Source organism: Spea bombifrons, chromosome 6 (assembly GCF_027358695.1).
Source record: "Spea bombifrons isolate aSpeBom1 chromosome 6, aSpeBom1.2.pri, whole genome shotgun sequence".
Lineage (NCBI taxonomy): Eukaryota > Metazoa > Chordata > Amphibia > Anura > Pelobatidae > Spea > Spea bombifrons.
Genome location: NC_071092.1, coordinates 8,271,191 through 8,295,939, shown reverse-complemented (window position 1 = coordinate 8,295,939; position 24,749 = coordinate 8,271,191). Strand labels below are relative to the sequence as shown.

The window sequence follows — 24,749 nt, the reverse complement described above, 5'->3', positions numbered from 1 at the left end:
TTCCCCTTCTAAAATAGATCAATGAAACAGTTTTGACATCATCCTGTACAGATTCATCTTATGGGTGGGATGTGAGCTATTTGCTCAGGTCTATATTCTTATAATGGGTCGTTTAAAGGGCATATTTGTACGAAATAATCTATCATCCTTAAATATCTGTTTTATTACAAATTTAACACTTCATAAAGAATCTCACAATAGAACATTAATACATGTAGGAAGGATTCACTTATATACATCTTCATACAGTGCGTATCATTGATGCCAGTTCCCTTCTAGAGGAGTGCGGAGGCATTCAAAGAGTTTGTCTCGTGTTTCCAACTTGTATTTGCCATCTGCTTGAAAAAGGCAAATAAGGAATGCTTGAAATCAGATACATAATGCATCAAGTATCTGTGGTCCAGCGAAAGGTGTGATGGTGATTGATCGACACCTTTTGCTCAAGTAGCCAGTATTTGAAAAGTCCTAGGGGTTGGTGGCAGATGAAGGCAGTTCTTTCAAAATATGCAACCGGAAATATAAATGCACTTTTTTTTGGTTATGACGCAACACTCTTAAACCGTTCTGCCTTCTTGGTGGATAAAAAACAAAAAAACATTCTGGTGCACTGTAGTTAAAGTAGAGCAATCGACAGATTCCATCGGTTGCTATGGTGACTGCACAGTTTTGCTCCTTTGCACCAGTGCTATAAGCAAAATCCCACGTCTGTCTTGCAACTCATTGGTCCACAATGAATTGCAGCGTCCAGGCATAAAAGGGGTTAAACAGAATATAACTTCTTAAGCTCTTAGTATTTTCTTGAAAGTGTGCTTTTCATCAGTCGGCTCTCTTCTGTAGAATTGGTATCTGCTCAGCAGAAATTCACAGCATTGAGATTTTTTTCAGATTTGATATCTGTCACTAAAGGGTTAAATACTGAATGAACTCGACTTGGCTGAGGATGGAAATTGTTAGTCTTTGGGTCGTTTTCAGCGCCTTCGGTAAACAGATCAGTGCTAGAACTTTCTTTTTTAAATCATGGTTATGTTTCTCTCTCCAGATGAATCAATGCACCTTTAACCTCCCTGGTGCCAAAAAGCAGGAAAAGTGCCCAATAAACTCATAATTCATTAACGCATGAGGTTACGGTATGAAGTTACCTACCTAGACGACCCTACTGCGTGACAAGGGTCTAGCAGCCTGTGAATCCCTTACAGATCGGCACCGGGGTCATTGATCAGCGATCTGAATGGCTTATAATCAAGCCTTTACGATATGCTGAAAATTACATTTAGGGTGATATATTACATATCTGATATATATATAATACCACAAGCTAAGGAATACATTGTATCATTTATCTGGTAACAGCCAGCTTCTGCGGTCTCCCTTTATCCTGAGATTTAGCTCGATAAGGCACTCCCAGCGCACGTGGCGCTCTAATGCAGTTAGCCGACCTGTAGCTCTATAGCAGCTCATGCTACGGGAACCGGAGGACAGCTGGAGCCGCGCAAGTTGACTTGTTTGCGAGTTTGCTGTAGACGCAACCCTGGCAAGGTATACGACTTATTGAGACTAAGGCTGTGAGTTGTGGCTTAGAAGGTGTTTGTCCCCATTTCAGTTCTTGCCCAGTTTGGCTTATAGCACACGTTTTCCTGGTATCCAAATACAATGCTGATTTCTGGACGTCTTAATGACTTCGGTATGATGGTTGGAGATACTTTTTCAGAATCCCAGATGGCAGGAAGGAGTCGTCAACCAGCTGAACTTAGCTGAACTTTAAAATTTAGTGTACAGCCCTTTCAAGCTAGATACAGAACATCAAGCGTTAAATCAAGTGAGGATTTGTGGTCATCAGCCTCCAAGACTAGAACTTCAGAAGAACAGTAAATTAAGGAGTTCATTTAAAGATAAATGGCATGGCGTGTATCTCTTTTTTTTTCTTGACTTGCCCCGGGGTCCTGGAAAAGTGCTGCATCCTGCTGTCATTGCGTTTATTTTATGTGGCATCTGCCTTGGTATAATGGTTTCCTGCGGTTCAGATTAATAGGTGTTGTTGGGTCGTTCACCACGCCAACAGGAGCCGGAGCTTGCGGAGCCGAGAGGGGCTTTGGGGTTTATTATGTAGTTTCCATGAGTTGGAACGTCCCTGCTTGCCTCCTATGCCTCGCTGCTACTTGTATAAATATCATCCTCCATCAAAAGGATCACTTGCTCAAACTTGTGCTGCAGCTGACCCCATTTGGTCGTGGGATTCGCTTCCAGGGCGGTGACGATCTGTGAGGTCAGAGTTAACACGTTTAGTGAGGTCATATGTATGAAACTTGTCAATGTCTCGTTATTGATATTGTCACGGTATGTTGTGTCGGCCGCTTACCTGTGTACGGTATTTCTTAGCATACTTGTAGATTTCAGCCATTGCGACGTTTGTATTGAATTTATTCCGATATTTCTGTAACGCAAAAGAAATTAGTTAAAAAAAAAAACTTAAGAGGATCTTAAGAGGATTCTTTGGAGGATCTGGGTAAACTGCAAACCCAATACTGGTCACTCACATCCTTTGGACATTCATGGCAGTTAGAAGTCCAAAAGGAGCTCCAGAAACCTCCTACAATTCAGGTTTTAGGATATCCCCACATTCAACTTGAGCACAGATGGAAAAATCCGAGCCTCTGGATTTATGATATGCCCAACATATGCTTAAGATCCAAGCGGTAATGGATACAAATCTTGGAAGGGGAAGCTACAAAGTTCAGGACCTGTGCACCCCACCTGTAGCATCTTTCATCCAAGGTCAGTAGCTATGCGGGTAGAAGTACCCCCTTAAATCTGCTATTCCATTTGACCTCGTTCCCCAAGGGATGAGGTTTGGGGACAAATGGCCGGCCATATGGTAATGCTTCTGGTATTAATAAGCCTTGGTTAAGATTAAAAAGACTATCTGCAAAAACCGACCACCCCTGTCCCTGGTATTAACACGTGGGTGGTCAGAATCGGTGGGATTTGCGCATTTAATAGGTAACGGCCGGTTATAGCGCGCTTGCGGCGGTCCGCGTGAATATGATGTCTCTCTCTCTCACCCGCAATTCCTCGGCCAGGTGTGCGTTCATTTCCTGATCACTGAGCGGGTTCATTTCTTTGATTTGCCGATAATATCGCTGCACGATCTTCCGATATTCTGGAATCTCCTTGGCGTAGAGCAGCTTGTTGGTGGGAGAATCCTGGAAAATCCACAAAAATAGTTGCATACAAGAAGAGCAGAACGGAGACCTCCATCCACTGACTGTTTCACCCCATTTCTCCTCAACCCTCGTCTACTCTCGCCCTCTCACTACAAAGGACCTGCGTGGGATGCTTGTAATATTAATTCCCATTCTGTGAAGACCATCCCCTTGGGCACCCCCACTACACGGTCTTATCTCTGGCTTGAGTTATTGAACTCTTGTCACCTAAAACAATTCCAGCTGTGGATTTGGCTTCGGTGACCCCAGAAGTCATTACAGAACAGCCACAAATAAACTCGAAGCACTCACCCATGGTACCGCTGTGTATATGTAACCTTTCAGCTATTTAACACTACAGGGTCAAGAACACACAAATGGCGGAATCCCCAATCACAGACCAATAACCAACGAGATATTAATGTAAAAAACTTAAAGAACAAGACATAATAATAAAAAGTTTGGAGTATGGGAAGAGGTAAAATTGTTCAGGGTAACCACACATTAATAAATAAAAGTGTCTGATAGATTTAGTGTCTTCTGGCTTCCTCACCTTGCCCAGCTGCATGTCAGAGATGGAGCAGGCATCAATAAAAGCCTGAGCTATGACCGAGAGGCAGGCGTCCATGTGATCCGACTTCTCCATGTCAAACACGAACTCGGGGTTCTTTAGGATGTTCACCCAGAAACGCAGTGGGAGGCTGCAGACAAAACGCGCCGGGGGTTAGTAGGACATCGTGGAGATATACGCGGAGAATGACTCTTTCAAAGGTCAGAGAAAAAGTGGGGTTCGGTGTCAAGGACTTTATAAAGTCAAGGTTGTTTCAACAGTGCCGGGGTTCACAGGGTGACTACGGGACACAAATAGCCATACTTTGGGCAAGCAAATGCAAGAACTACTTGTTTTTCTTTTTCATTTTGTCTTCCGTGGCTCGCTGGCAGCTCTGCAAACGCTTGCCAAACGCGGACAACAGGTGACAAATTCCCCGCTATATGTGGGATATTTATACAGCGATGCAGAGTATCTGCCCCAAGAGCTCCGCGCCCCTCACCTGTTGGTTTTCCAAATGTGCAGCGTGTCGGGGTCAGTAATTCCTCGCTTTTCGGCTTGCTCCTCCAGGAAATCGAAGAAGTACTTGATGGCAAGTGGTGGCCGGTCTTCCCGGATGGTGAGGATAGCTTTGAACAGGTCATCCAGAAATTTCTGCAATGTTCCCTGTAGCCGAAGAAAATAATTAAGCAGCTGAGTGGGGTGTGGGGGGATGAAATGAGTCTGTTTCTGTACTATAATAATGTTTATTCAGGGTAGGGCTAAGGGCCACGCTGAGGACTCGCTGTACCTTTGTGGACAGCAGCCGTGTCAGGTAGATCTCCGGTAGGACCTTTTTCCGGTGACTCTGTCTGTAAGACCTCTTGTTCTCGAATAAATCATCGGTTGGGGGCACCTTCAAGATAAAGACACAGAATCGTTAATATAACCCAGTAACAGACAAGGAGATCATCCCCACTTGGAGCAAAAATTAAAATCGCTTCTGATTTATTGATAGTGGCTCTAGAGGCGAGAACTGAAAACGTCACAACATTCTGTAACCGTCAATGACCGTAACCGTCACCGCCGCGTTTTCTGTTTATTTCTGCAAAATCAGACCTATCTAACTAAGCCCACCGAGAGGAGAGCTCGCAGGGCACCACATACCGTGGAACATGGAACATGACATTCCTGAAATGACCCCGGAATCCCTTCTTCTCCCTGGAATGTTATCCGAGTCGCAGACTAGTCCTGCTTCTAATTAGACCGACTCCGTGCGGCACGTGTAACATTATATCGCGCTCCCCTTGGCTTTTCTGGTTTACTTCTAAAGATGTCCATATATTTCCCCTTCTACTGAAATATTTCTGTGGTTTAGCCTTATGGATCCTTTCTTCCCCTTCTATACTCATAACCCCTTAACATTTAACCCCTTAACTCGCTGTATAATCAGCTACTGTGAGCAAAGGAGGATGCGCTCCTTCCCCAAATATTATGTTTTACAGTTGAGTAAAAACAAATGAGATAATGCAGGGTGAGGGTGAGGAGAGGGACGGGAATGGAAGGACAGGAGCAGCAGATCCTAGGGATGACAAGGCAGCACTGGCACTTTAAGGCTAGTGGCCACCAAAGGCCATAAGAGCAGCTGCCAGCTGTTCATGCAGCATGTGGCCAGACGTATCCAGCCGGCAGCCACACTTATGCCATTTGGTGGCCTCCTTTACATCCTCAGCTCAGACCTGCTGCTGTCCGAACCTTGCCTGGTGTGCCAGGTCTGGGCCTGGCCAGGTGGCTACCAAAGACCTCATACAGTTTTCATACATTAATCAAACAATGACAAAGCCAACACGGGCATTTCTTTAAAGCTGAAATGGTTAAGTGCCATGTTTTGTGCCAAATCATGTCTTTTTACGAACACCCCCCCAACTAAAACAGCTGGCAAGCCCACCATCACCGTGACAAAGAGAGAGAAATGATTGTGAACGTACTAAATGAAAGTACTTGTCTGTGTCCAGATCCTTCACTGTAAGAGAAACAAAAGTACATACATTAGTGTCACTTTTAAATTAAATAAAAAAAAGAGTTTTTAGAAACTTTATGGCGGGTATGACATCTTACGGGGGAATAAGGGCGACGTTCTTACACAATCAGCTCTGATGGAGAAGACACAGACAACAACTACACTAACGCAATCTCCACACCAGCATCTACTGTCTGTACCCCCAATATAGTTTACGGACGCAGCCCCTCCGCCACTCACCTCTCCCCAAAGTGTTATCCCTCTTGTCCTTGAGACTCATGGCCAGGGAGGCGCCATCACAAACCTGCTGGGGCAAAAACGGTCAGTTGTGTGTTCGTATACACAATAAAGATGTAGTGTACACCACATGCATGCACAATGGCAGGGTCCATGTTTTTTATTTCATATGACCTTTGAAACTTTGCCTTAAAAATGTCGGAATCATAGTTACAAAGTAACATAAAATAGAGATTAGAAAGATATATATATACTGAGTTGGGTACAAAAGGTATTACATCGACAAAGTTTTGCTGTACTTAGAAAATGGTCAAATCCTGACAATTTAACCTAAAATCAAAGCTTCCAATGTAAAAAATCATCACTCCATGCAAAGCCCATTGCTGGTTACCTTATAGTGATTTAGCGTGTTAAGTTTTTTCCTCCCGTCTTCCATGAGAGACGTGTCATCTAGATCACGCAGGATAAGGCTCTTGGAGCTGGAGGGAAACCATTCTGAGGTCGGGGAGAAGAGGGGTAAAAGATTTGACCAATTCATTCGAAAACGCATGCCAGTAAATTATTTGCAGGGTCGGTTAACAAAAGCATGTGCTGATCATTGCATCGACTGAAGTGAACCAAGACGCAACTTGGCTGGACTGGACCTTCTACTGGAACTGATACAATGGGGACCCAACTCAGGACAATCGTTGTTTGACTCAATAAATACTGAATTTGATACATTGTGGTAATTTTATGGAACAGGCTAGCAGTTTCGCTCTACTATCTTTTTCCAGGACACCCCATTTGATGCCTGGTTTACTTTGCCCTGGCCAGAGATTGATTTGGGACCAACAGATCTCTTGAGATCTCGGGTTTTAAAGGAACGTTAATAACATCAAAAACACCTTGTGGCAAATGACAACCAGCTAAAAAAAATAAAAAAATCAAAGTCTGGAAATGATTAAAGAGGCCAAATTCAGGTGACCCGACTCCTTTCTGGTTAGAAAATGATTCATGGTTTAATTTTTGGAGTGTAACTGAGTAGCACCGCGACCTTCACGGAGTTTTAGCTATTTATCTAAAACTCTACGGCATGTCCCAGGGCATCACCCAGATTTTGTGTGATTTCGTAACTATTCGAGACCTGCGGACTGTTTTGTTCCAACGATACAAATGAGCACTCACCCAAGTCCACATCCTCCACTCGGGGCCATTGCGAGAAGGGCAGATTCTTGCAAAATGCCTCTAAGATCTTCTCCTTGGCCTGGCTCACGCTATCGGTGTCCAACACCCGCACACTCAGGGAGTCCATGCCGCAGCCCTGGAAGGACACGTTGAGATTCTGCCGGAAGAGAAGCCAGGGATTCATGTTAGACAATTTATTTAACATGTTAGGGATGAAACAGACATCGGCTTTCTAGCCATGATGAACATTCTAATCCACAAATATGAAAATAAGTGTAAAAAATCCCCAAAAAGGCCAGTTAATGTTAGATCCCCTGCTGATGGTCAGGCTTCTTCCTAGCATGAGACCTAGGTCACCTAACTTGCAGTAACAGGAATGTAATAACATGTAGGGCAGACAAATAATCATCCATGTTTATGTGCCTTGTATGGTGTGTTTGTTTTATTTGGCATTAGACAACCCAACTCCTAACCATTTGCTTACAGGTTTATTGCTTTATTGGATTATACGGTTGTAATCTGATGATCAGAAGCCACAGAGGTGGCCCCCAAAGCAGATGCCATCTCTTCCGACAAACAGAGAGGTCATTAGGGTAGAGTGCATGCCCAGATCCCAAAGCCACAACTAGATCTCAAGATACCATTACTGGAGACATTTACACCTAAACGTGTGAAACGGAACCAGAAATGTTATTCCTGCCTGGCACAAAGTGTGAAAAGTTTTAAGGAACTCTCCACTAGAATAATTTTTATATTTAACCCCCTTTGGACGATATTTTTACGAGCAATGTTTAAAGCACATAATTCCTCTTCAAAGTGCTCTAATATTTGTATATCCCAGGTATAATATAAGATCTTTACTGCTCTGTAATGTCAGAAAGGATCGCTAAGTAATTTTATTGTACAGAACTGATACTTTCTCAAACTTCCCAACACTTCAAAACGAAAAAAAGGGCACACTTTTGTTTGTATGATTTGGCCCAGGGACACAATTTAACATATAAGTGGGTTTTTTGCTGTTTCTATACATATTATTGTGCCTTGTAGGGCAGTAGAACCCTGCGATACCCTCATACCCAGCAAACATTCTGATCTCCTAGAAAAGAGGGGGCATCAGGGGAGAAAAGAGGGAAATTAACGGAGGAAAGAGGGGCATTAGGAGAGGAAAGAGGGGCATCAGAGGAGGAAAGAGGGGCAGAGGGATTTGGCACCAGAACGGCACTGTCCTACACTATTGGTGTGCGTGAGAACAGTTGTGGTGCTTGAAGGGTTAAAAGGGGACTTTTGGAGTAACCATAGGAGTAGCTCTTTGATGTTTTTGTCCCATGACCCCAATTCCTCCAGGGACTCGGCCACACAAACTGCTCAGACTTATCTTCAGACTAATGAAAGGCAGCCAATTATACATTATTCATTAATTACACGGGGTGAATTACAAGCAGGTGCCATTAACGCATACCTCCCTAAAATTACACACGCTAAAGAGGAGCCCCGAGAGACGGCCATCATGGGGAGGAAAAAGGGGACAGGGGGGGGGTTTGGTTTCCACGGAGGGACTGTTCCTCCTAAACAAGGACACTTGAACAGTATGACAATATTGGTGTTTGTTAAGAGCCCTAATTTTCAGCATTGCTCGTCTAGGTGAAAAAGGCACACTGTAACCCTTTAACTCCTGCTACACATAAGAAACACACGTTTTATCGCTATTTCTCACTGTTTAATGTTAACATTAAAGATTCAGTTCCGCTTTTCATCGAGAACAATTCGCTTCCGTACAAAACAGCCAGTATTTGGCATTTTTAATTCCATTTATTTTTTTGTGGAAAGGAACACATCGGATCCCAAATCCAGGGCTTTAGACATGCGTGTGTTCCTGTCTGGGTTTATGAACTGCTTCCAAGGTGACAGACTCTCCAATTACAGCCTGAAGGTTCCCTTCTTACACTGAAACCCGGCGGAGGAAATGAAGACCCCTTCTCCAGCCTGCAGCCCCCTTCTCCTCCCGAGACAGGGGCTATAAATCAACGTTCCCCCAGGACAGAACCTTCATCCATCTAATCCATCAGAAAGAGCACCAAAGGGGCTTCTGAGCTAAATTCCCTCATCTGGAACGCTGGTATTTTTAGAATACATTGTGAGAATGTGCTGAAACCACCACATACCTCCCAAGTGTCCCTCTTCAAGAGGAGCAGTCACTCTTTGGGACCACAATGCCTCTTTTTCCCCAAGATGAGGCTCTTTTCTTGGAGCTCCGACCCTATAAGTCGGGTAAATGCTGACCTGCAGGACCCGTCAAAAGACATTAACGGAGTACCCACAGCGTGAGGATATTTTCCTTGTTACAGACGCAGCCGATGCCCCCACCACTGATGCCCACCGTATGACGCCAGTGTCATTTCTCACCATGGGCTTGGCTTCAATGTTCTCCCGGAGAAGCCACTCCTCGTTCAGCGTATATCTGGCCTTCCCCGTGATGGCATCGATGGACCCCTTGTTGATTTGTTGCTTTATGGCGCACAGCAGTAGGAAGAACGGTTCACCCACGGTCTCCTGCGGAAAAACAAATTATCTGTTACACGGAGCTCGGTTCTAGCAAAAAAAAAAAAAAAAAGAAATTAAAACCCCAATTTTGGGACAAGTCAATCTTCCGATGTTCCCTCATTGGCAGCCTTGAACATTATAGTTAGGCCAGGAGATGAGGGATCCCCAGCCTCATAGCTCTAAGACCACCTGGTATAGGGGTCTCCTCCCTCTGTACCGGGATGCTTTAACTTGTGTTATCTTATTGTTCATTTTATTTATCATCAATGTGAATGTTTTTTTAATGGACACGCTCTTCTGTATAGGAGGTATAGGCTACATTGACGTATAGGTATCGATCTATACCTCATTATATGTGAACGTTGGGAACGTGGCTTGGCTGGGGTCTACACGCTGAGCCAGTAATTTGATTTAATTGTAACATTCCTGCTATAGACCAAAACACAAACACACACAGGGGTCAGGCGCTGGAGCGTGACACTGACATTGTAAATGACAAATGTATCCGGGTGATGGATCCCTGCTTAGGTGAGGGGGGCAAATCCTCCCTGATTGCTCCAAGGGGAACCAGCAAGGGTAACATCAACATCACGTGGATAGCCTGCTGAGAGATAACAGGTTTTCACCCTAGAACTTCAGGGGTCCCTATGGTCTTAAAGGGCTTGTAACAATCAGGAGAGCCTAAAACACAACGGGTGGGCAACACGCTTATCCAGGACAGAACACATCTATCATCCGGAAATAACGGGAGCACAGAAAGGATCCAGTGATCATGTAGATGATGCCCAAAGTACTTCTAACATTAGACTCCCCAGCGGTTATATTGCAAATAAAGAACACAAAGAAGCTTCACAATGTGGCCCAATATCGGTAAATCAGAGCAACCAACCAAACCTCGGGGAATATGCCGTCATGGAGGCTAAATCCCCCTCTCCCCTCTTTTTTCTCCCCCTTCTCTCTGGAATCCCCTTAATTATATTAAGACTTGTTTGTGGAGTCCAAGTGACTGGAGCTAATCAATTCCAGGCCACTTTCCGAGGACTTTCCAAACAGGGCATGGTCATTAGCGGGATCACCGCTATCACAACATGACCAGCGACCTTTCACCCCTATGTGCTCAGCGTCCCGAGAAAAGTAATAAGCAGAGAGGTTAAATCTCCAGCAATTACTAAAGGACTTGGCGCATTAACCCTTTACGTTAACCGGCTGTTAGGCGACACGTTCTGGCAACGCCACGCTTAAAATTTCAATATCTATCATTTAGTTTTCCAATTCGACTGACCTCTGTATTTAGGGGTTAATATTAAATAATTCTAATTTATCTGCCTGTCCATCGTGACCGTACACGGGAATCCTGACCGCCATCGCAAGGTCTGGGTGTGAATAGGGGGAATATTAGGGTCACTCATGACTTGAACATGCTAGTTCCCGACGTGTTAAAATATTTTAAATATCTACATGCTTATCTACTGTCAATGTACATGCATGTATGAAAGCTTCTTAATTAGGCTCTCCATACCCTTAGACAGCTGTACATGCAGATAGACATCCAGTTCGTCAGCATCTTCTCCACCACCGACTCCGTCCTGCGCAGCATTAGCTTGGGGTTCTTGGAAGCCGACGAGTCAATGAGATCCACCAGAAGATCTTTCATAATGCTGGTGTAATACTCTAATTTCCCGTGTAACGCGATGGTGAGCAGAGATGCCAAATTACACCTGTATAAGCAGGAACAAAGTCAAGAAGGGGAAAGCAGGTATGGCGACGGCTTTGGGTATACTCTGTAGATATGATGGTTGCTTATATAAAGGTTGTATCATTATATATTGGGTTTATCATTGGAGTCCATGCGAACTGGTCTCCGATATGCAATTAACATGAAAGTAGGACTGGTGTGCTCTTACAGAGACATTGCCGCTGTTCTGCGCGTAATCCCAGCGATGGACAAGCCATAGGACATGGAGAGCAAACACTTGGTGGACCTTTGGTCTCAGGAATATTATTTCAATCCCAGAAATGATATAATCTTACAGACTGCGGGGATGGGGTCATTTAAATCACCCGGCCTCATTTTTAGACCCCGTGTGGCTCTGCACACTTGTTTAGCTTAACCCCCCCTGTGTCACAGATCTTGCGCTTCCCACCATAGGAGCTCCTTGTACCTGTCTCGGACAGCAAAGTCCTTTTGAAGCTCCATCGCGTGAATGAAAGTGATCAGAAAGTGCCTGTTGTTGAGCAGGGTGCTCAGTAAAGAAATGCCCTCCTCCATGTTGCTCCGGCAGTTCTCCGGTACCTGCAAAGTCAGCAAATTTAGTCCAAAGTCACTGCTGGCTAATGGACAGAACATAAGCATGAAAGCATTATCTCAGGACATCACGCAGAAGAAACCGATGTTCTTCAAAGCATTTATTTGCTGATAAATACTCCAGCCGCAAGGGACACAATGTGGGGTGGGCTTCACACTCTAGGTTTAGTAAATACGTCCGTTAACGCCTCATTATTTAAGAACGTATGTTTAAAACCCCCTAGTAGCCGGAGGAAGATTCCAGAGGAACACTCACCCTCCACTCTCCACTCAGCAGCGGGTGCGTCTCCTGCACGTGGAACCCCAGCTGGGAGTTAAAGTTCTGCGTTGGTAGAATGTAACGTTCTTCATACAGCGAGGAAGACTGCGAAGAGACAGGTTTGGTAAAACCGGGTAAAAGCCTTGACACAAACAACACGGCTGACGATAAGATCTACTGAATCGCCATACTCTTGGTATTCACGGCCGCCATCTTTCCCAGACGATCATCCTGATCTCCGCTCCCTGAGAGCCGTAATGCTACCAGTGATCAAGAATTAATTTCAACAACATGCATTTAACTCATTGATATTCCCAAATCCCTAGAAGTGGTATCTCACAAATCATTTTAACCTTTTGACAGCCAGAACTATTCCCGGGTCAAAGTGACCGGGTGAGAATAAACCAGCGGCAGCCGCACGCCTGCTAGGAAATGACGCAATGAAACTACCCAAACCTTCATAAAATGTGCTTTTATGGCTACGCTAAATATTATCTTTCATATAAGCTGAGTAAGTAATAGCGCAACTTTAAACTTCCTCATTGTGCGAGTCATCTGAGGATGGAGTGAGTCAGGAGGCATGTGGGGCATGGGAAGTTGTGAAGCTCGAAATGGGGGATTTTGCATTGTTTTACATCTTATTGAAACATGTGGTTTCCTTTTGCTTCTCTATTTGTAGGAAGGCCATGAGCTGTGCAGATGTGGAATAGATGCACAGTTATTGTATGTTTTTGCTTTCAGTTATTTCAACCAATTTCACTTCCTCTCTTGAGAAATGTTATTTACTCTCCCCCAGTCTAACCCTGGACTAAGCGGACTTCATGCCATTTTTACAGATCTTTGCGCCGACAAAATATTCCAAATCAGAGGTGTTCCATGTCGGTAACTAATTAGAATCATTAGTGTTAATATTCCCATGCTTTGCATTACAAGTTGTAGGCGCATGAATGGGTTTTATTCGCATTCGCACATCTGTGGCTATTTCAACTTAAATCTCAAATAGAATTCTTAAAAAGAAAGGATTAGGGGAAGATCTAACCTGGGAGGGCTAAACTAATTTGCTTGTGAGGGTCAAACTTGTTCAGATTTTTTTTAATCAGAACTGCAATTTTTTAATTTTAAAAGTAACAAAATTTAACAAAACTTTTTATTTTTTGGCGTAAGTGCAGCTGTCACGCACATTCTTTTTGTTTCCTGTTGATAAGAATTGTTCGCACGTAGCGGAACACATTTCCCGGCGTCACAACAACACTTTATACATTTTGCCTGCTGAATGTCAGGCAAAGGAAACCGTAATGTGACTTAATTAGGCAATTTTCCAATCGCTTCAACAAAGGGGGGGCACTTCATCTTCTCAACGAGCGCAATCATTACGTGCCAGACACGTCACGCCCAGACGGTCACACTCAGGCTGCAAGAGGTCACACTCAGGCTGCAAGAGGTCACACTCAGGTTGCAAGAGGTCACGCTCACCTTTGGGAAGAATGTACGTGTGACAAAATACTTGTATTCTAAAAAGGGGATTCCCTGGCTGCGATTTAATTCCTTGGTTAGGTCCGTCATGTCTGTCTGAAGCTCGGCAAATCCTAGAAGCAGAACGAGAGGAATCAGATAACATCTCAAGAACTTCCACTTGGTGTTTGACACAAAATGATAAACTTTGTAAACATTGACACACTTACATTCTAGAACACCCACATGTTTTATGATTATTTTCCCTTCTATAGGTGGGAGAAACAGTATTAATATGTTCCTGCCACCCATAGAAGGAAAAATAATCAGATAACCCCCCAAAAAGAGATATGTAATGGCCTAATCTGTCTTATCTACGGTGCGGATGTCCCCATCTAGGATTTGGTTGTGATATCCTAGCACTCTCCTTACAGAACATGATGGGAGTCAAAGATTTGGGTAAATACAATGATCTTCTAGTCAACCTTTACTACTTTTCTGTCCCGGATACTTCAAAAAGTCACAACGGTCGATTCGGAAGCCCCGACTTACCTTTCCGGATTTCCTCTCGAATCTGGGACTCCATCTCTTCCATCTGAACCAATGTTTTCTGCCAGTAACGCTCGGCTCTTCGGCTCTTGGTGCAGAACACAAACAGAGCTGGAGGAAGAGAAAACTTACTTAGGGATTGAGGAGCAAAAACGTGAACCCCCAAGATACGTTCTACGTGTTATGGGAGAAGCAACCATATACCACGTGTCTCACTGCAGTCTTGTTCCAGGGTTTCATTGTCTATGGGGGTTCCTCTGAATATAAGGAATCCTCATTATAAGACATCAGTTGGGGCTCTCCAACAGAGGAATATATGCGGTGGAATAGCTAATCCAGGGGTTGTTTTCCATATTAAGCTATTTCAGACCGTGTTGCCTCATAAAGAAAAGTTACAGGTCATACTTACCGACCACGGAAAGAAGTAACAATATACTGCAGATAACGATTGAGATAATAATAGATGTGTCAATCCCAGCCAGGTGCAAAGTGGTGATGGTCTGGTTGAATTTCCCAACTTGTATCTGTGAAACCACAACATATTTTAATATTTCTCATCTTATTCAGCACTTCCCTACTGGGGTGCTTCAGATTTCGTCATTCCAGATCATACCCGCATCTACCATTCAATAACTGAGATCCGCCATGATCACGTCTTTTGGAGCAACTATATCAATTTATATCTTAAATAAACTATTTTGTGTTTTTGGCTTGTCGATAAGTATAATTGTGTCTCAGATCGAGAATTTACAACTTTACCAAATGGAAACTAATATTGGTGTTATAAATGTGGCTAAACTACCATCATCTAATCAAGTTCCAGTACTGAGGTTGTCTCACTTCTCCCTACTTTGGATCCGAGGGCAGAATGATGGAGATATATGGGAAGTGTGAAGCAGATAAAGTTGATTTGTGTTGCATTAAGATGATGTCTGGACATAAGGCTGGGATTATGGAGGTGTAGAGCCCTGGGTGAGGTCCCCTTGGTCCTTACCGTCACAGGTAGATAGCGCTCCGAAGAACTCAGAGATTCATTGATGCTGCAGTGAATGACTTTGTCGTTGAAGATGAAGTTTAACTCGCAGGGTATCTGTCCAACCTTCACTTGGTATTCATCCACTCTCAGACCCAAGTTGTCCGGCTCTTTCTATCAAACAAACACGAAATCAAGGCACAGATAATGGGATCAGCCTCGTATAGTATCTCAGACACTTTGTATCATCTAGTCACTTACGTGTATCACCAGCGTCAGTGGTTCCCCCACGTGATGCTTTATCAACTTTTCTTTCTTGGCCGTGAAGAACATAGGATTTGGCTGATATTCCAGGCTGAACTTGCTACCAACATACACGGTCTCTTCAGCAGCCAGATCCTGATCAAGTTCCTCATCTGACAAATACACCCCATTGACAATAAAGTCCAAACTGACATTCCTGTTTTCAAGGGTGCTGTTTGGGGCAGGAGGGGATGGGCAGGTGATCATGGTTGAGCTGAGGACCGTGCAATTCTAAAAGATTGAAAATGCAAGCATTGGTCAGGTGGCATCAGGAAAGGGTTAACATTTCATACCCAGCCGCAATCCAAATGCCAATTACTATAAAAACCTTTACATTTGTTTAAAATAAGAAAACAAAGGTTTAACTTCACTGGCTCTGCACAACTTTTTGTTACATTGCAGCAATTAATTTGCTTTTCATTTCATATATGTTTATGGTTTGAGAAATATACATATTTTTATAGATTTACAAGCTTTTCTGTTATTTTTCATGGTGATGATGTCATAACCAATACATCATTTGACTTTGGTGACATGCCATACACTGCATACACTGCATTGCTTGTCCTCATTTACAAGAAACCACAATGTCTACCTAACCACGATCACTTACTGTCTGTACGGCTTTTGGGATCCGTATCTTCATCGTCATTTCTTGAATCAGTTCAAATCTTTCACCAATTAATGTGATAATCCGACCGCCGCTGAAATGGACACAAGTAAGTTATCTTTCCAAGCTATTCGCATCTTACCGGATTTGATAGATAATGATGGATCCTTCTGGATCAATAAATGTGGACTTTTATTTCTTATCCACCTGATTATCTACGAAATCTGCATATATCCAAACACCGCATACGGCTTTCCTACCTCATTGGGCTGATTCTGGGGTCCATGCTTGTAATAACGGGGTTCTCGTGGTACTGGAAGCTAAGTTCGCTGTTGATACAAGACGTTCTTTCAAACTGAACACACACTTGGACGTTACTGTCGGGAAGGCTTCCCATAGCTGGAACCGTGCACTGGATGCTACTTTCTGTGCGCCTGTGGATTCAAAGTGTAAAATTTACTCTAAGAGTACAGGGAATGGAGGAGTGAGGAGAGGATTTACAGGGGTGAAGATAGAGATGGAGAGAAAAGAAGGCAAGTTACGGAGAGATGGGCGAGAAGACAGGCGAGACAGAGAGTCTACCAGACATACTGAAGGGACTGAGGATGGCAAAATAAAGTCCCGCATGTGAAATAAGACAATTATCGCAGCTCACACAAGGTCTCTGCACTCCAGGGTCTCGTTGAACAGAACGCGGATCTCCTTTCCAATGTCCAGCTTCTTCCCAGAAATGGTAACTTTGGTACCTCCTGCCTCGGCACCAAAATTTGGGGTAATGGAATATACCTCTGGCATCTGTAAATGTAGAGCTTGGTGAACAATAATCCATTTTACGTCATCAGAAGTGTATATTTGAAGGACAGAAGAGGCACTGAGAGGTCTCTGTCTTATGTTTCACATAATGCTACCAAAAACACACAAATAATCAAACGGAGACAGAGACTGTGGGGGCATACATGGCCAACCGTCCATACAGTCTGCTAGTTCTCATACCCCTATTTATTTTACTTATTTATGCATTCTTGAATATAATTGCAGTGCGATAATTTAGTATTTATACTGAAAGGCTGCTACAAGCCACTACTTTGTAATCTCCATCTGTCCCTGAGGAGGAACAAACATTCTACATCTCATCCAGAGATACGAGAAATCTTTCTTACCATGAAAGTATATTTCTCCTTGGACTGTCCGCCTCCATTGACATTGACGGTCACCAAGTCGCTGAACACTTTTGTGGACATGCTGGTTACGCATACGATCCTGGATATGGATATATAGATAATATGTGTCATTTTTACTATCTATTAATTCCTGACACTTATCATAAAGAAGCTCCCTTATCAATATTTTTCCTCCCGAATGGGAATGATTCTGTGCAGGATAAAAAGATACATAATCATAGCCTGAAGGGGAATACTCACTCCTCGGATACTACGTATCTTTCTGGTATGGGGGAGCATGGTATTTCTCCAATGTTGACCTTTCCATCAATGTCACTGAACCGGCTGCCAAGGTCCCGGCCTTGAATAGTAAGAAGAGTTCCTCCAAGAAGAGGTCCGCTCACCGGCTCTATCTAATGGAACAATCAGAGTTCAGCAAAAGATACATTCAGAAGTGATGAAGACCGAGTGAATGGAGAAACGATCAGGCAGTCAGCTGGATTGCTTTCCTAGTCCCCTCAGCACCAGATAAGCAGATGCTTAGGGCCCCACTGGTCTAAGGGCCCGAGGCTGTGTTACGGTTAAGGGATTCCTCATGATGTTATGTCACTTTTATGTCTCAGCTACACTAACCCCACTGGTTAAACCTTTACCTTTCTGATCTCTGGGGCCGGACAGGCTTCCAGGACGGTCTGAAGCTCACTGTTCAGCCGACAGGAGGCGCTGCTCTCACTCCAGGTACAAAAGTGCCCTAGGTCCCTGCGTCCATGACAGCGCGAGCAGTCGGAGGTCCCCGAGGCGCAGTTATAGACTTCCACTGGAAGAGAGATCAGGCATAATAAGACGGGAACATTACTGATATAAATAAAATATATGGCGCCACATGTGTCCCATCCTAAAACCGCGAAGAAGGCATGATAGCTCCGTTATTACCGGAATTTTCAAAGATTAACCCAAAATCATGAGATGTTTAAACTATACTCAAGCTGAACTCAACTTGGGCTACCGTACGTCTTTCACAGCTGGAGCTGTTACGCATAAAAGTGTAGAATTAGCCCAGAATCCAACTCTGGAATAATGTGACCTCCACTAGAAGCTCCTCTCCAACCTCTGCCGGCTCTCCTCCCACACAAAGGGAGCTTTCAGAGCTTTTCCCCTTTACTACTGGGGTGTTTAATACTCAGGGTGGTTCAGGGTCAACTTCAACAGCCGGTTATCAGTCTGGTCTGTCTCTCCGTCTATAAATTATATGAAGTCTAGTGTTAGACCGGGCTGTGGGAGAGCAGCAGTCGCATGGAGGCAGCCTCACCTTCCACTCGCAGCGCCGCTCACTCGGGAAATTGATTTAGCTCTGTAATTATCACAGGGAGTAGAGTTAAGGTGACTGTCGGATAATGGCCAACATATTATTCTGGAGGCCTGGTGTGTCTCGCTTTGAATTATTGTGGTTATTTGAAGAAAACATAAACTAAAAGGATATATATGGCTTTTATCTCATCTTTGGCCCTCCGTTACTCAGACGTGTCCAAGTTACATACTTTATATGCATGTTATATACATACGCTGCTCTTACCCGTTATATATAGTCCAGAGTGTGAGAAACACCAGAAGCGAGGGAGCCATTTTATTAAATTATTTCAGGGCTTCACCAAGTTTTACTCACCGCTCAGCGTTGCTGGGTTGTCTATGAATTGTCCGTAATGCCCACCCAGCTGTAGATTAACTGGGAAGTCCTGGCTCCGTTCCGTTGTGTGTAGCTGGCAGGAGGACAAAGACTTATGAGTTCTAGAACTGATATAAACTAAAGATTGGACCCCATCCAGAAATAGATGAAGCCGTTGTTCCAGAAGCTTGTTGCACCCAACTGCCCCCTACATCTTAATATACCCCCCCTGTCAAATCAATGGATCTGGATATATTCTCGTCCCAAGTTCTAGGTCTGCCCTTTGCCCCAGATCTAGATGTACATCTCCTACGAACTCTGAATGCAGCTCCTCTAACTAACCGGTGAACCTGCAATGACATCTGAATTACCTAAATATTCAAACAAATATACTTTTGTCTATTTATCATGTTCTAAGCCCCAAGAGGGGCATTTATTTTATTGGGTGCGGTTAGTGATGTGACTTTTTTTATATGACGTTGTGACTTGGCCATAGCTATTAATGATGATGAGCAAGATATTCAGAAGAAAAACAATGTATTTTATTTAAACAACTCTCCCTATAAACACATTTTGTTTCTATACACATTATTGTGGCTTTTAGGGATGTACACTTTGTATGCCCTCATACCTAGAAAAGAGGAAAGAAGGAATTGTGTTCTTAAGAGGGACTGTTCTTCCAAAACAGGGACACTTGGTAAACGTAAAGGCCAGCGGTATGTCAGAGTCAAACACACATACAACTAATCGGTGTCATGTAAGATCAAACAAAACCCGTTAACACGCAGCCATTGTCTGTCAGGCGCACACGTAGACATGGTGGTGAGTTAAACACGCAGGCTCCTCACCGTGACGTCGCTGCAAAGGACAGCGCTGGAATTTATCCATCTGGCGGAGAACGTCCGCTCCGTTCCAAAGTCACATTCCAGATCGAGTTCCTAGAGGGTGAAAGACATGGAAAACATGTGTCAGGTTCCCTCCAGCTCTGCGCGTGTCTTGAAGGGCCAATATATACCAGAACCACGTCTACAAGTAGAATTAAGAGCGGACACCATGAAGAACAACGTGGTTAAGCCTCTGTCTTGGAGTTGCTGTACTTTTACAGAATGACCTATGTTTCTCTGACTGCGAGATCTCTCAGAGGTCCCTGGTGTTAAACCCCTGCTTGAATGCTGTTGACTTCATCCAGTAAAACCCCTGCTTGAATGCTGTTGACTTCATCCAGTATATCTTTACCAGACAAGCAATGTTTATTGTAAGGACCGTTATTTGACCGACTGGCACCATGAGCGAGGTGATACAATAGTTATAGAGTCATTTAGAATGTCCCAGGTACGCTCTTCACGCGGCTCAGGTAAGAGACGTCCATCGCAGGGCAGAGACAGAGGGGTTATACTGAAGCAGAAAGAAGCTTTTTAATGTATGATCAGTCTACTTGTCTGGAATCTTTGCTTTAGAGATCACTTTCCTCTTTTGGTAAAGAAAAGTCACGAGAAGACAACCGGTGCCCGCACAGAATAACACGAATAACGTGACAAACGCTTCACAAAGTTGAAGTATTTCAACAAAACTTGAGACTAGGCTGGTAGTATTTTAATATATAAGATAAGCCGGGCAGTGATTCTCTGTACACACTACTCCACATTTTGTAATGTTTGGGGAACTTGTGGTGTAAGCATGAGTTGATTGGAACATATTTTTGGGAGTACTTCTGCAAACTGCGACTCACCCATGAGTAATACTCGAGATGGTAACCAATCTCCTGAGCCTCCACGGAGTACCCGAAACTTACCTTTTGTGAATAAACCTCTTCATTTTATAATGAAATAATAAATCCGAAGATAAAAAATATTGCCCTTCACCGAGGTAAATTACCTGAGAGTTATTGACATTAGACAGCGTCAACGTGAAATCTTTGGCGGCCCCGGTGGGCGTTGGGGGAAGACGTGAGGTGGTTATCACCGGACATTCGTCGTCGTTCTGTAAGATGGAACAGTCGCGGAGTTATGTGTCAGAGAGATGATGTCATGATGTGGAGATGAGCCACAAAGCTTATATTACATCATATTTATTTATATAGAGCCAGCAGATTCCATAGCGCCGCTGCAATCAGGGGAATCGCACACAATAAGAAACTCTTACACGAACATTAATAGTAAAGCGCGTGGAGCCTCGCATTACAGTTTATTACTTTATGTCAGTAATGTCAGGTCGGTAACACAACAGATTCTTAATATATAAAGATATCGGATAATCTAAATAAATAAATATAAAGGGTTAAATGAAATGACCTATGTCCAGACTGGGATTTCTTGGATAACAACTCCCATAACTCTCTGCCGGCTGCTTATGCTTCTAGTCCAAGGACACCTGGAAGCCCAAACTTTTTTCCTACACTATGCTAAAGGTTTAAAGGTGCTGTTCCACTTGGACAAAACATTAATTGCAGTCTCTGGTATTTTAAAGCAAACACACTTTAAAAGAGATGTAATGTTTCGTTCTTCTTAGATAATGTGAGAAGCTTTTAGAGTTTTTGTGGCAGCAGCCTATTGGTGTCAAATGACAAATAAGTGACCCCAGCAAAAAACGGCGAATGAGGCAAAATGTTATGTTATTAAAATAATTCTTTCTGGGAGAGGTTTGGGAATCCATCAGTATTAGGAAACCAGTTTGTAACGCCGTATTTAGTTGCAAAGCAGAGTAGGTGGAACAGCAGCTTTAACTGGAAGGTGGATCAATTACATCGACCTCTGTTACTCTTTTTCACGTCTCCATTATGAAATCAATTGACACATTCTAGGACGCGGACCCAAAGATATATACCAGCTTCCTGCATTTCACTGATTACCAGCAAAGTGACCAGATAACAGAGCTGCCTCCTCTAATGCAGTAGGCAATTAGATAATGAATTTTAGGTCCATCTTCTCTAATTATGGGATGATACTCCTCTGTAAAACGAGATTCAATTTCAGTCCTGGAACAGGAGCCGGCTAATGGGATTATGGGAGAAACTTACTGATATATATGTATAGGGATAGGCAACCTTTGGCACGCTAGCCGCTACGGACACCCATTCTCAGTAAGTACTGGTTTTTGCTCGGCTGAGTAAAGTGGGATTGGATAAATGTGCCTGTTTACTGGTAGAAGTCATAGAACATACTTCACGGCCAGTTCTGCATATACACTGCGGCAGTGCCAGCCAGAAACTCAAAGCACGCTCCATCATATTAACCAAGGTCGGCCAGAATTCTAAGCTTTTTCATTCCCAGCCTATACATTGCAGACTTTGAATGTGTTGCGCAACACATCACAAGCACAGCACAGTTATTAGTGCATATTCATTAAACCTTGAGTTAGCCCAAGTGGAACACAAGAGAATTATCATCTTAATAATGTGACTCAAGGGTGGCCAACAGGTAGCTCTCTAGCCTTTGTAGTCATGATACGTCATGATGTGTGACCCACATTTGGCTCAGTCTTCTTTTACTACAATGCCTACCAGACATTGGTACCGCTACAAAATCTGTAGGACAAGCTTGTGGGTACCCCTCAAACAACTATGCTATGCTTGGCGGGTCCCCATCGAGGACAATGCACAGGGAGCTCCAAAAGTGTCCAACTTGGGTAACCTCAACTCCACCACCGGCAAATTGTCCACAGTGAATTATGAAACAGACATTTCTTTTGCCTAATCATGTTCTTACCTTGACCAAAGTATCACATTTTGAAGTTTTGGAGAGACATGTGTGATCGGTTGAACACCATGTGCACGGCCAGGGAGAAGTCAAGCAGCTGGTGCACCTGTGTAGGAGATTAGAGGTCTATGTGATTGAACCAACGCATTTCGTGTCATCCTGGCTATAACAGTCTTAAGAGAAGAATAACTCCCTTAAGGTTATATAAACCCTCTGCTTTAATAATCTTACATAAACGGACATATACTGTGTGCATAAATCAACATAATTTCATAAATAATTATTATTATGAAGACTAGAAGATAGAGAGGAGATCTTACGGAGTCTTGGGGTGAACAGCCTGGGTTCTCTTGCAGTCGTAGATGACAAGGCTATTCTGAGTGATCTGAACTCCTCCAACTGTCACAGCAACATCAACTGTCACATAATCTGTGAAAGAATGGCAGCATTGTTAGAGCGAGCAAAGGTAGAGTAACATACCCCAGATTCCAGAATATATGTTTAAATTTATTTCATAAATGCATAGAGATGGACACCTTTAGAAATGCAATAAAACCATCAAAGGCTTGGCATGCTACGTAGAAGGCCATAAACAATCTATCATAAAAGAACCATTCCATGGATGACACAAATACAGCCCAATTACACGCACACTCAGGATTCACCATAATGACCTTAATTAACTATACCTTGGTTTGATGGAAATTCTGGGAATTTGTCAGAAGGGAGGAAGGAGCAGGAAACCCATTGTTGGGTGGCATCATACACAACGATTGCCGGCATGAGCTCATCATTGCCATAGTCACATGACACGTTCATCTGTATCAGGTTGGGGAGATTTCCAGTGACGTTCAAAATTATTGACTATGGAACAAAGGAAAGAATGCTTTAAATGGATGCAAAATGTACAAAACACAGGGAGAGAAAATGTTTAACGATATCAATAAATAAAAAATGTACCATCTCTATCACATTTATTATTTACTGTTAAGTAGAGCAGCTGAGAACAGCACAAAATGGGTATTTGGACACAAATGCTTAGTTTAAGGTTTAGGGAAAAAAATTAAAATCTATGTTTATTGATGGTTACAATTTTTTTAAAATTAGAAGTTTATAATTTGATAATGAAAGACCAATGGTTTGACTCTGTTACAGCCATCCCTTCACCATAAATCTATGGTATGGCCCTCACCTTGGTGTCAGAAGCTATATCAATTTGACCAGGGATGATTGTCATTGAAGGGCACTGCTTTACCCCTCCTGTACTTGGATTGGTCCAGAACATGGAATCCTCAGATCCCTGACATTCCTGCTGCAGGGAACACCTGAATGAAACCAAAACCGTCATTAGAGAATGGAAAAGCGGGCAGGGTTGCCATATTTTTTCCAGGATATATGTTAATGGCATACTTGAGAACTCCCCAGATTTGACCTTGTATCTCTACGGGTCCATTTATTTTTTTCTCCAGGCAACAGAGCAACGTTTAGCCATGCCCGCTCCCCTTCCTACTCCTTTCCCGCTCCCTGCCCACTCCCCTTCCTACTCCTCTCCCGCTCCCTGCCCACTCCTCTCCCGCTCCCTGCCCACTCCCCTCCCTCTCTCGCTCCCCTTCCCACTCCTCTCTCGCTCCCTGCCCACTCCTGTCCCGCTCCCTGTCCACTCCCCTTCCCACTCCTCTCCCTGCCCGCTCCCCTTCCCACTCCTCTCCCGCTCCCTGCCCGCTCCCTTCCCACTCCTCTCCCTGCCCGCTTCCCTTCCTACTCCTCTCCCGCTCCCTGCCCACTCCCCTTCCCACTCCTCTCCCGCTCCCTGCCCGGTCCCCTTCCCACTCCTCTCCCGCTCCCTGCCCACTCCTCTCCCGCTCCCTGCCCACTCCCCTTCCCACTCCTCTCCCGCTCCCTGCCGCTCCCCTTCCCACTCCTCTCCCGTTCCCTGACTTGAATAAAGTTGATATGGCGGCCCTACGTTCAGGCATTAGTATCCCTGAAATAAACCACATCTACAAGTGAATGAACCACATCTCAAAACCACGCAATCAAAATACACTTAAAGGTTCAGTCTAAAAGTAAAGAAAATAAACCACCA

The 24,749-nt window shown here is 43.8% G+C and overlaps 1 protein-coding gene across 1 annotated transcript in view; it reads right to left on the bottom strand.

Annotated features, from left to right (window-relative positions):
- Nucleotides 1-947: 947 nt before the first annotated feature.
- PLXND1 (plexin D1) overlaps nt 948-24,749 on the bottom strand; it is a 43,137-nt gene continuing 19,335 nt past the window's right edge. Inside the window, exons 5-36 of the mRNA XM_053469893.1 lie at nt 23,856-23,988; nt 23,353-23,527; nt 22,984-23,092; nt 22,673-22,769; nt 20,844-20,948; nt 19,817-19,906; nt 18,969-19,062; nt 17,959-18,122; nt 17,567-17,718; nt 17,306-17,405; nt 16,801-16,940; nt 16,406-16,579; nt 16,149-16,239; nt 15,494-15,766; nt 15,254-15,406; nt 14,669-14,783; nt 14,263-14,370; nt 13,732-13,844; nt 12,256-12,363; nt 11,857-11,987; nt 11,214-11,412; nt 9,557-9,703; nt 7,154-7,310; nt 6,378-6,481; nt 5,990-6,053; nt 5,718-5,752; nt 4,541-4,645; nt 4,253-4,416; nt 3,754-3,901; nt 3,060-3,200; nt 2,357-2,431; nt 948-2,256 (exon numbers count right to left, since the gene is read on the bottom strand). Of these exons, the coding sequence (XP_053325868.1) occupies nt 2,140-2,256; nt 2,357-2,431; nt 3,060-3,200; nt 3,754-3,901; nt 4,253-4,416; nt 4,541-4,645; nt 5,718-5,752; nt 5,990-6,053; nt 6,378-6,481; nt 7,154-7,310; nt 9,557-9,703; nt 11,214-11,412; nt 11,857-11,987; nt 12,256-12,363; nt 13,732-13,844; nt 14,263-14,370; nt 14,669-14,783; nt 15,254-15,406; nt 15,494-15,766; nt 16,149-16,239; nt 16,406-16,579; nt 16,801-16,940; nt 17,306-17,405; nt 17,567-17,718; nt 17,959-18,122; nt 18,969-19,062; nt 19,817-19,906; nt 20,844-20,948; nt 22,673-22,769; nt 22,984-23,092; nt 23,353-23,527; nt 23,856-23,988 (4,081 nt within the window). The 3' untranslated portion in view covers nt 948-2,139. The remainder of the gene's footprint in view (nt 2,257-2,356; nt 2,432-3,059; nt 3,201-3,753; nt 3,902-4,252; nt 4,417-4,540; nt 4,646-5,717; nt 5,753-5,989; nt 6,054-6,377; nt 6,482-7,153; nt 7,311-9,556; nt 9,704-11,213; nt 11,413-11,856; nt 11,988-12,255; nt 12,364-13,731; nt 13,845-14,262; nt 14,371-14,668; nt 14,784-15,253; nt 15,407-15,493; nt 15,767-16,148; nt 16,240-16,405; nt 16,580-16,800; nt 16,941-17,305; nt 17,406-17,566; nt 17,719-17,958; nt 18,123-18,968; nt 19,063-19,816; nt 19,907-20,843; nt 20,949-22,672; nt 22,770-22,983; nt 23,093-23,352; nt 23,528-23,855; nt 23,989-24,749) is intronic.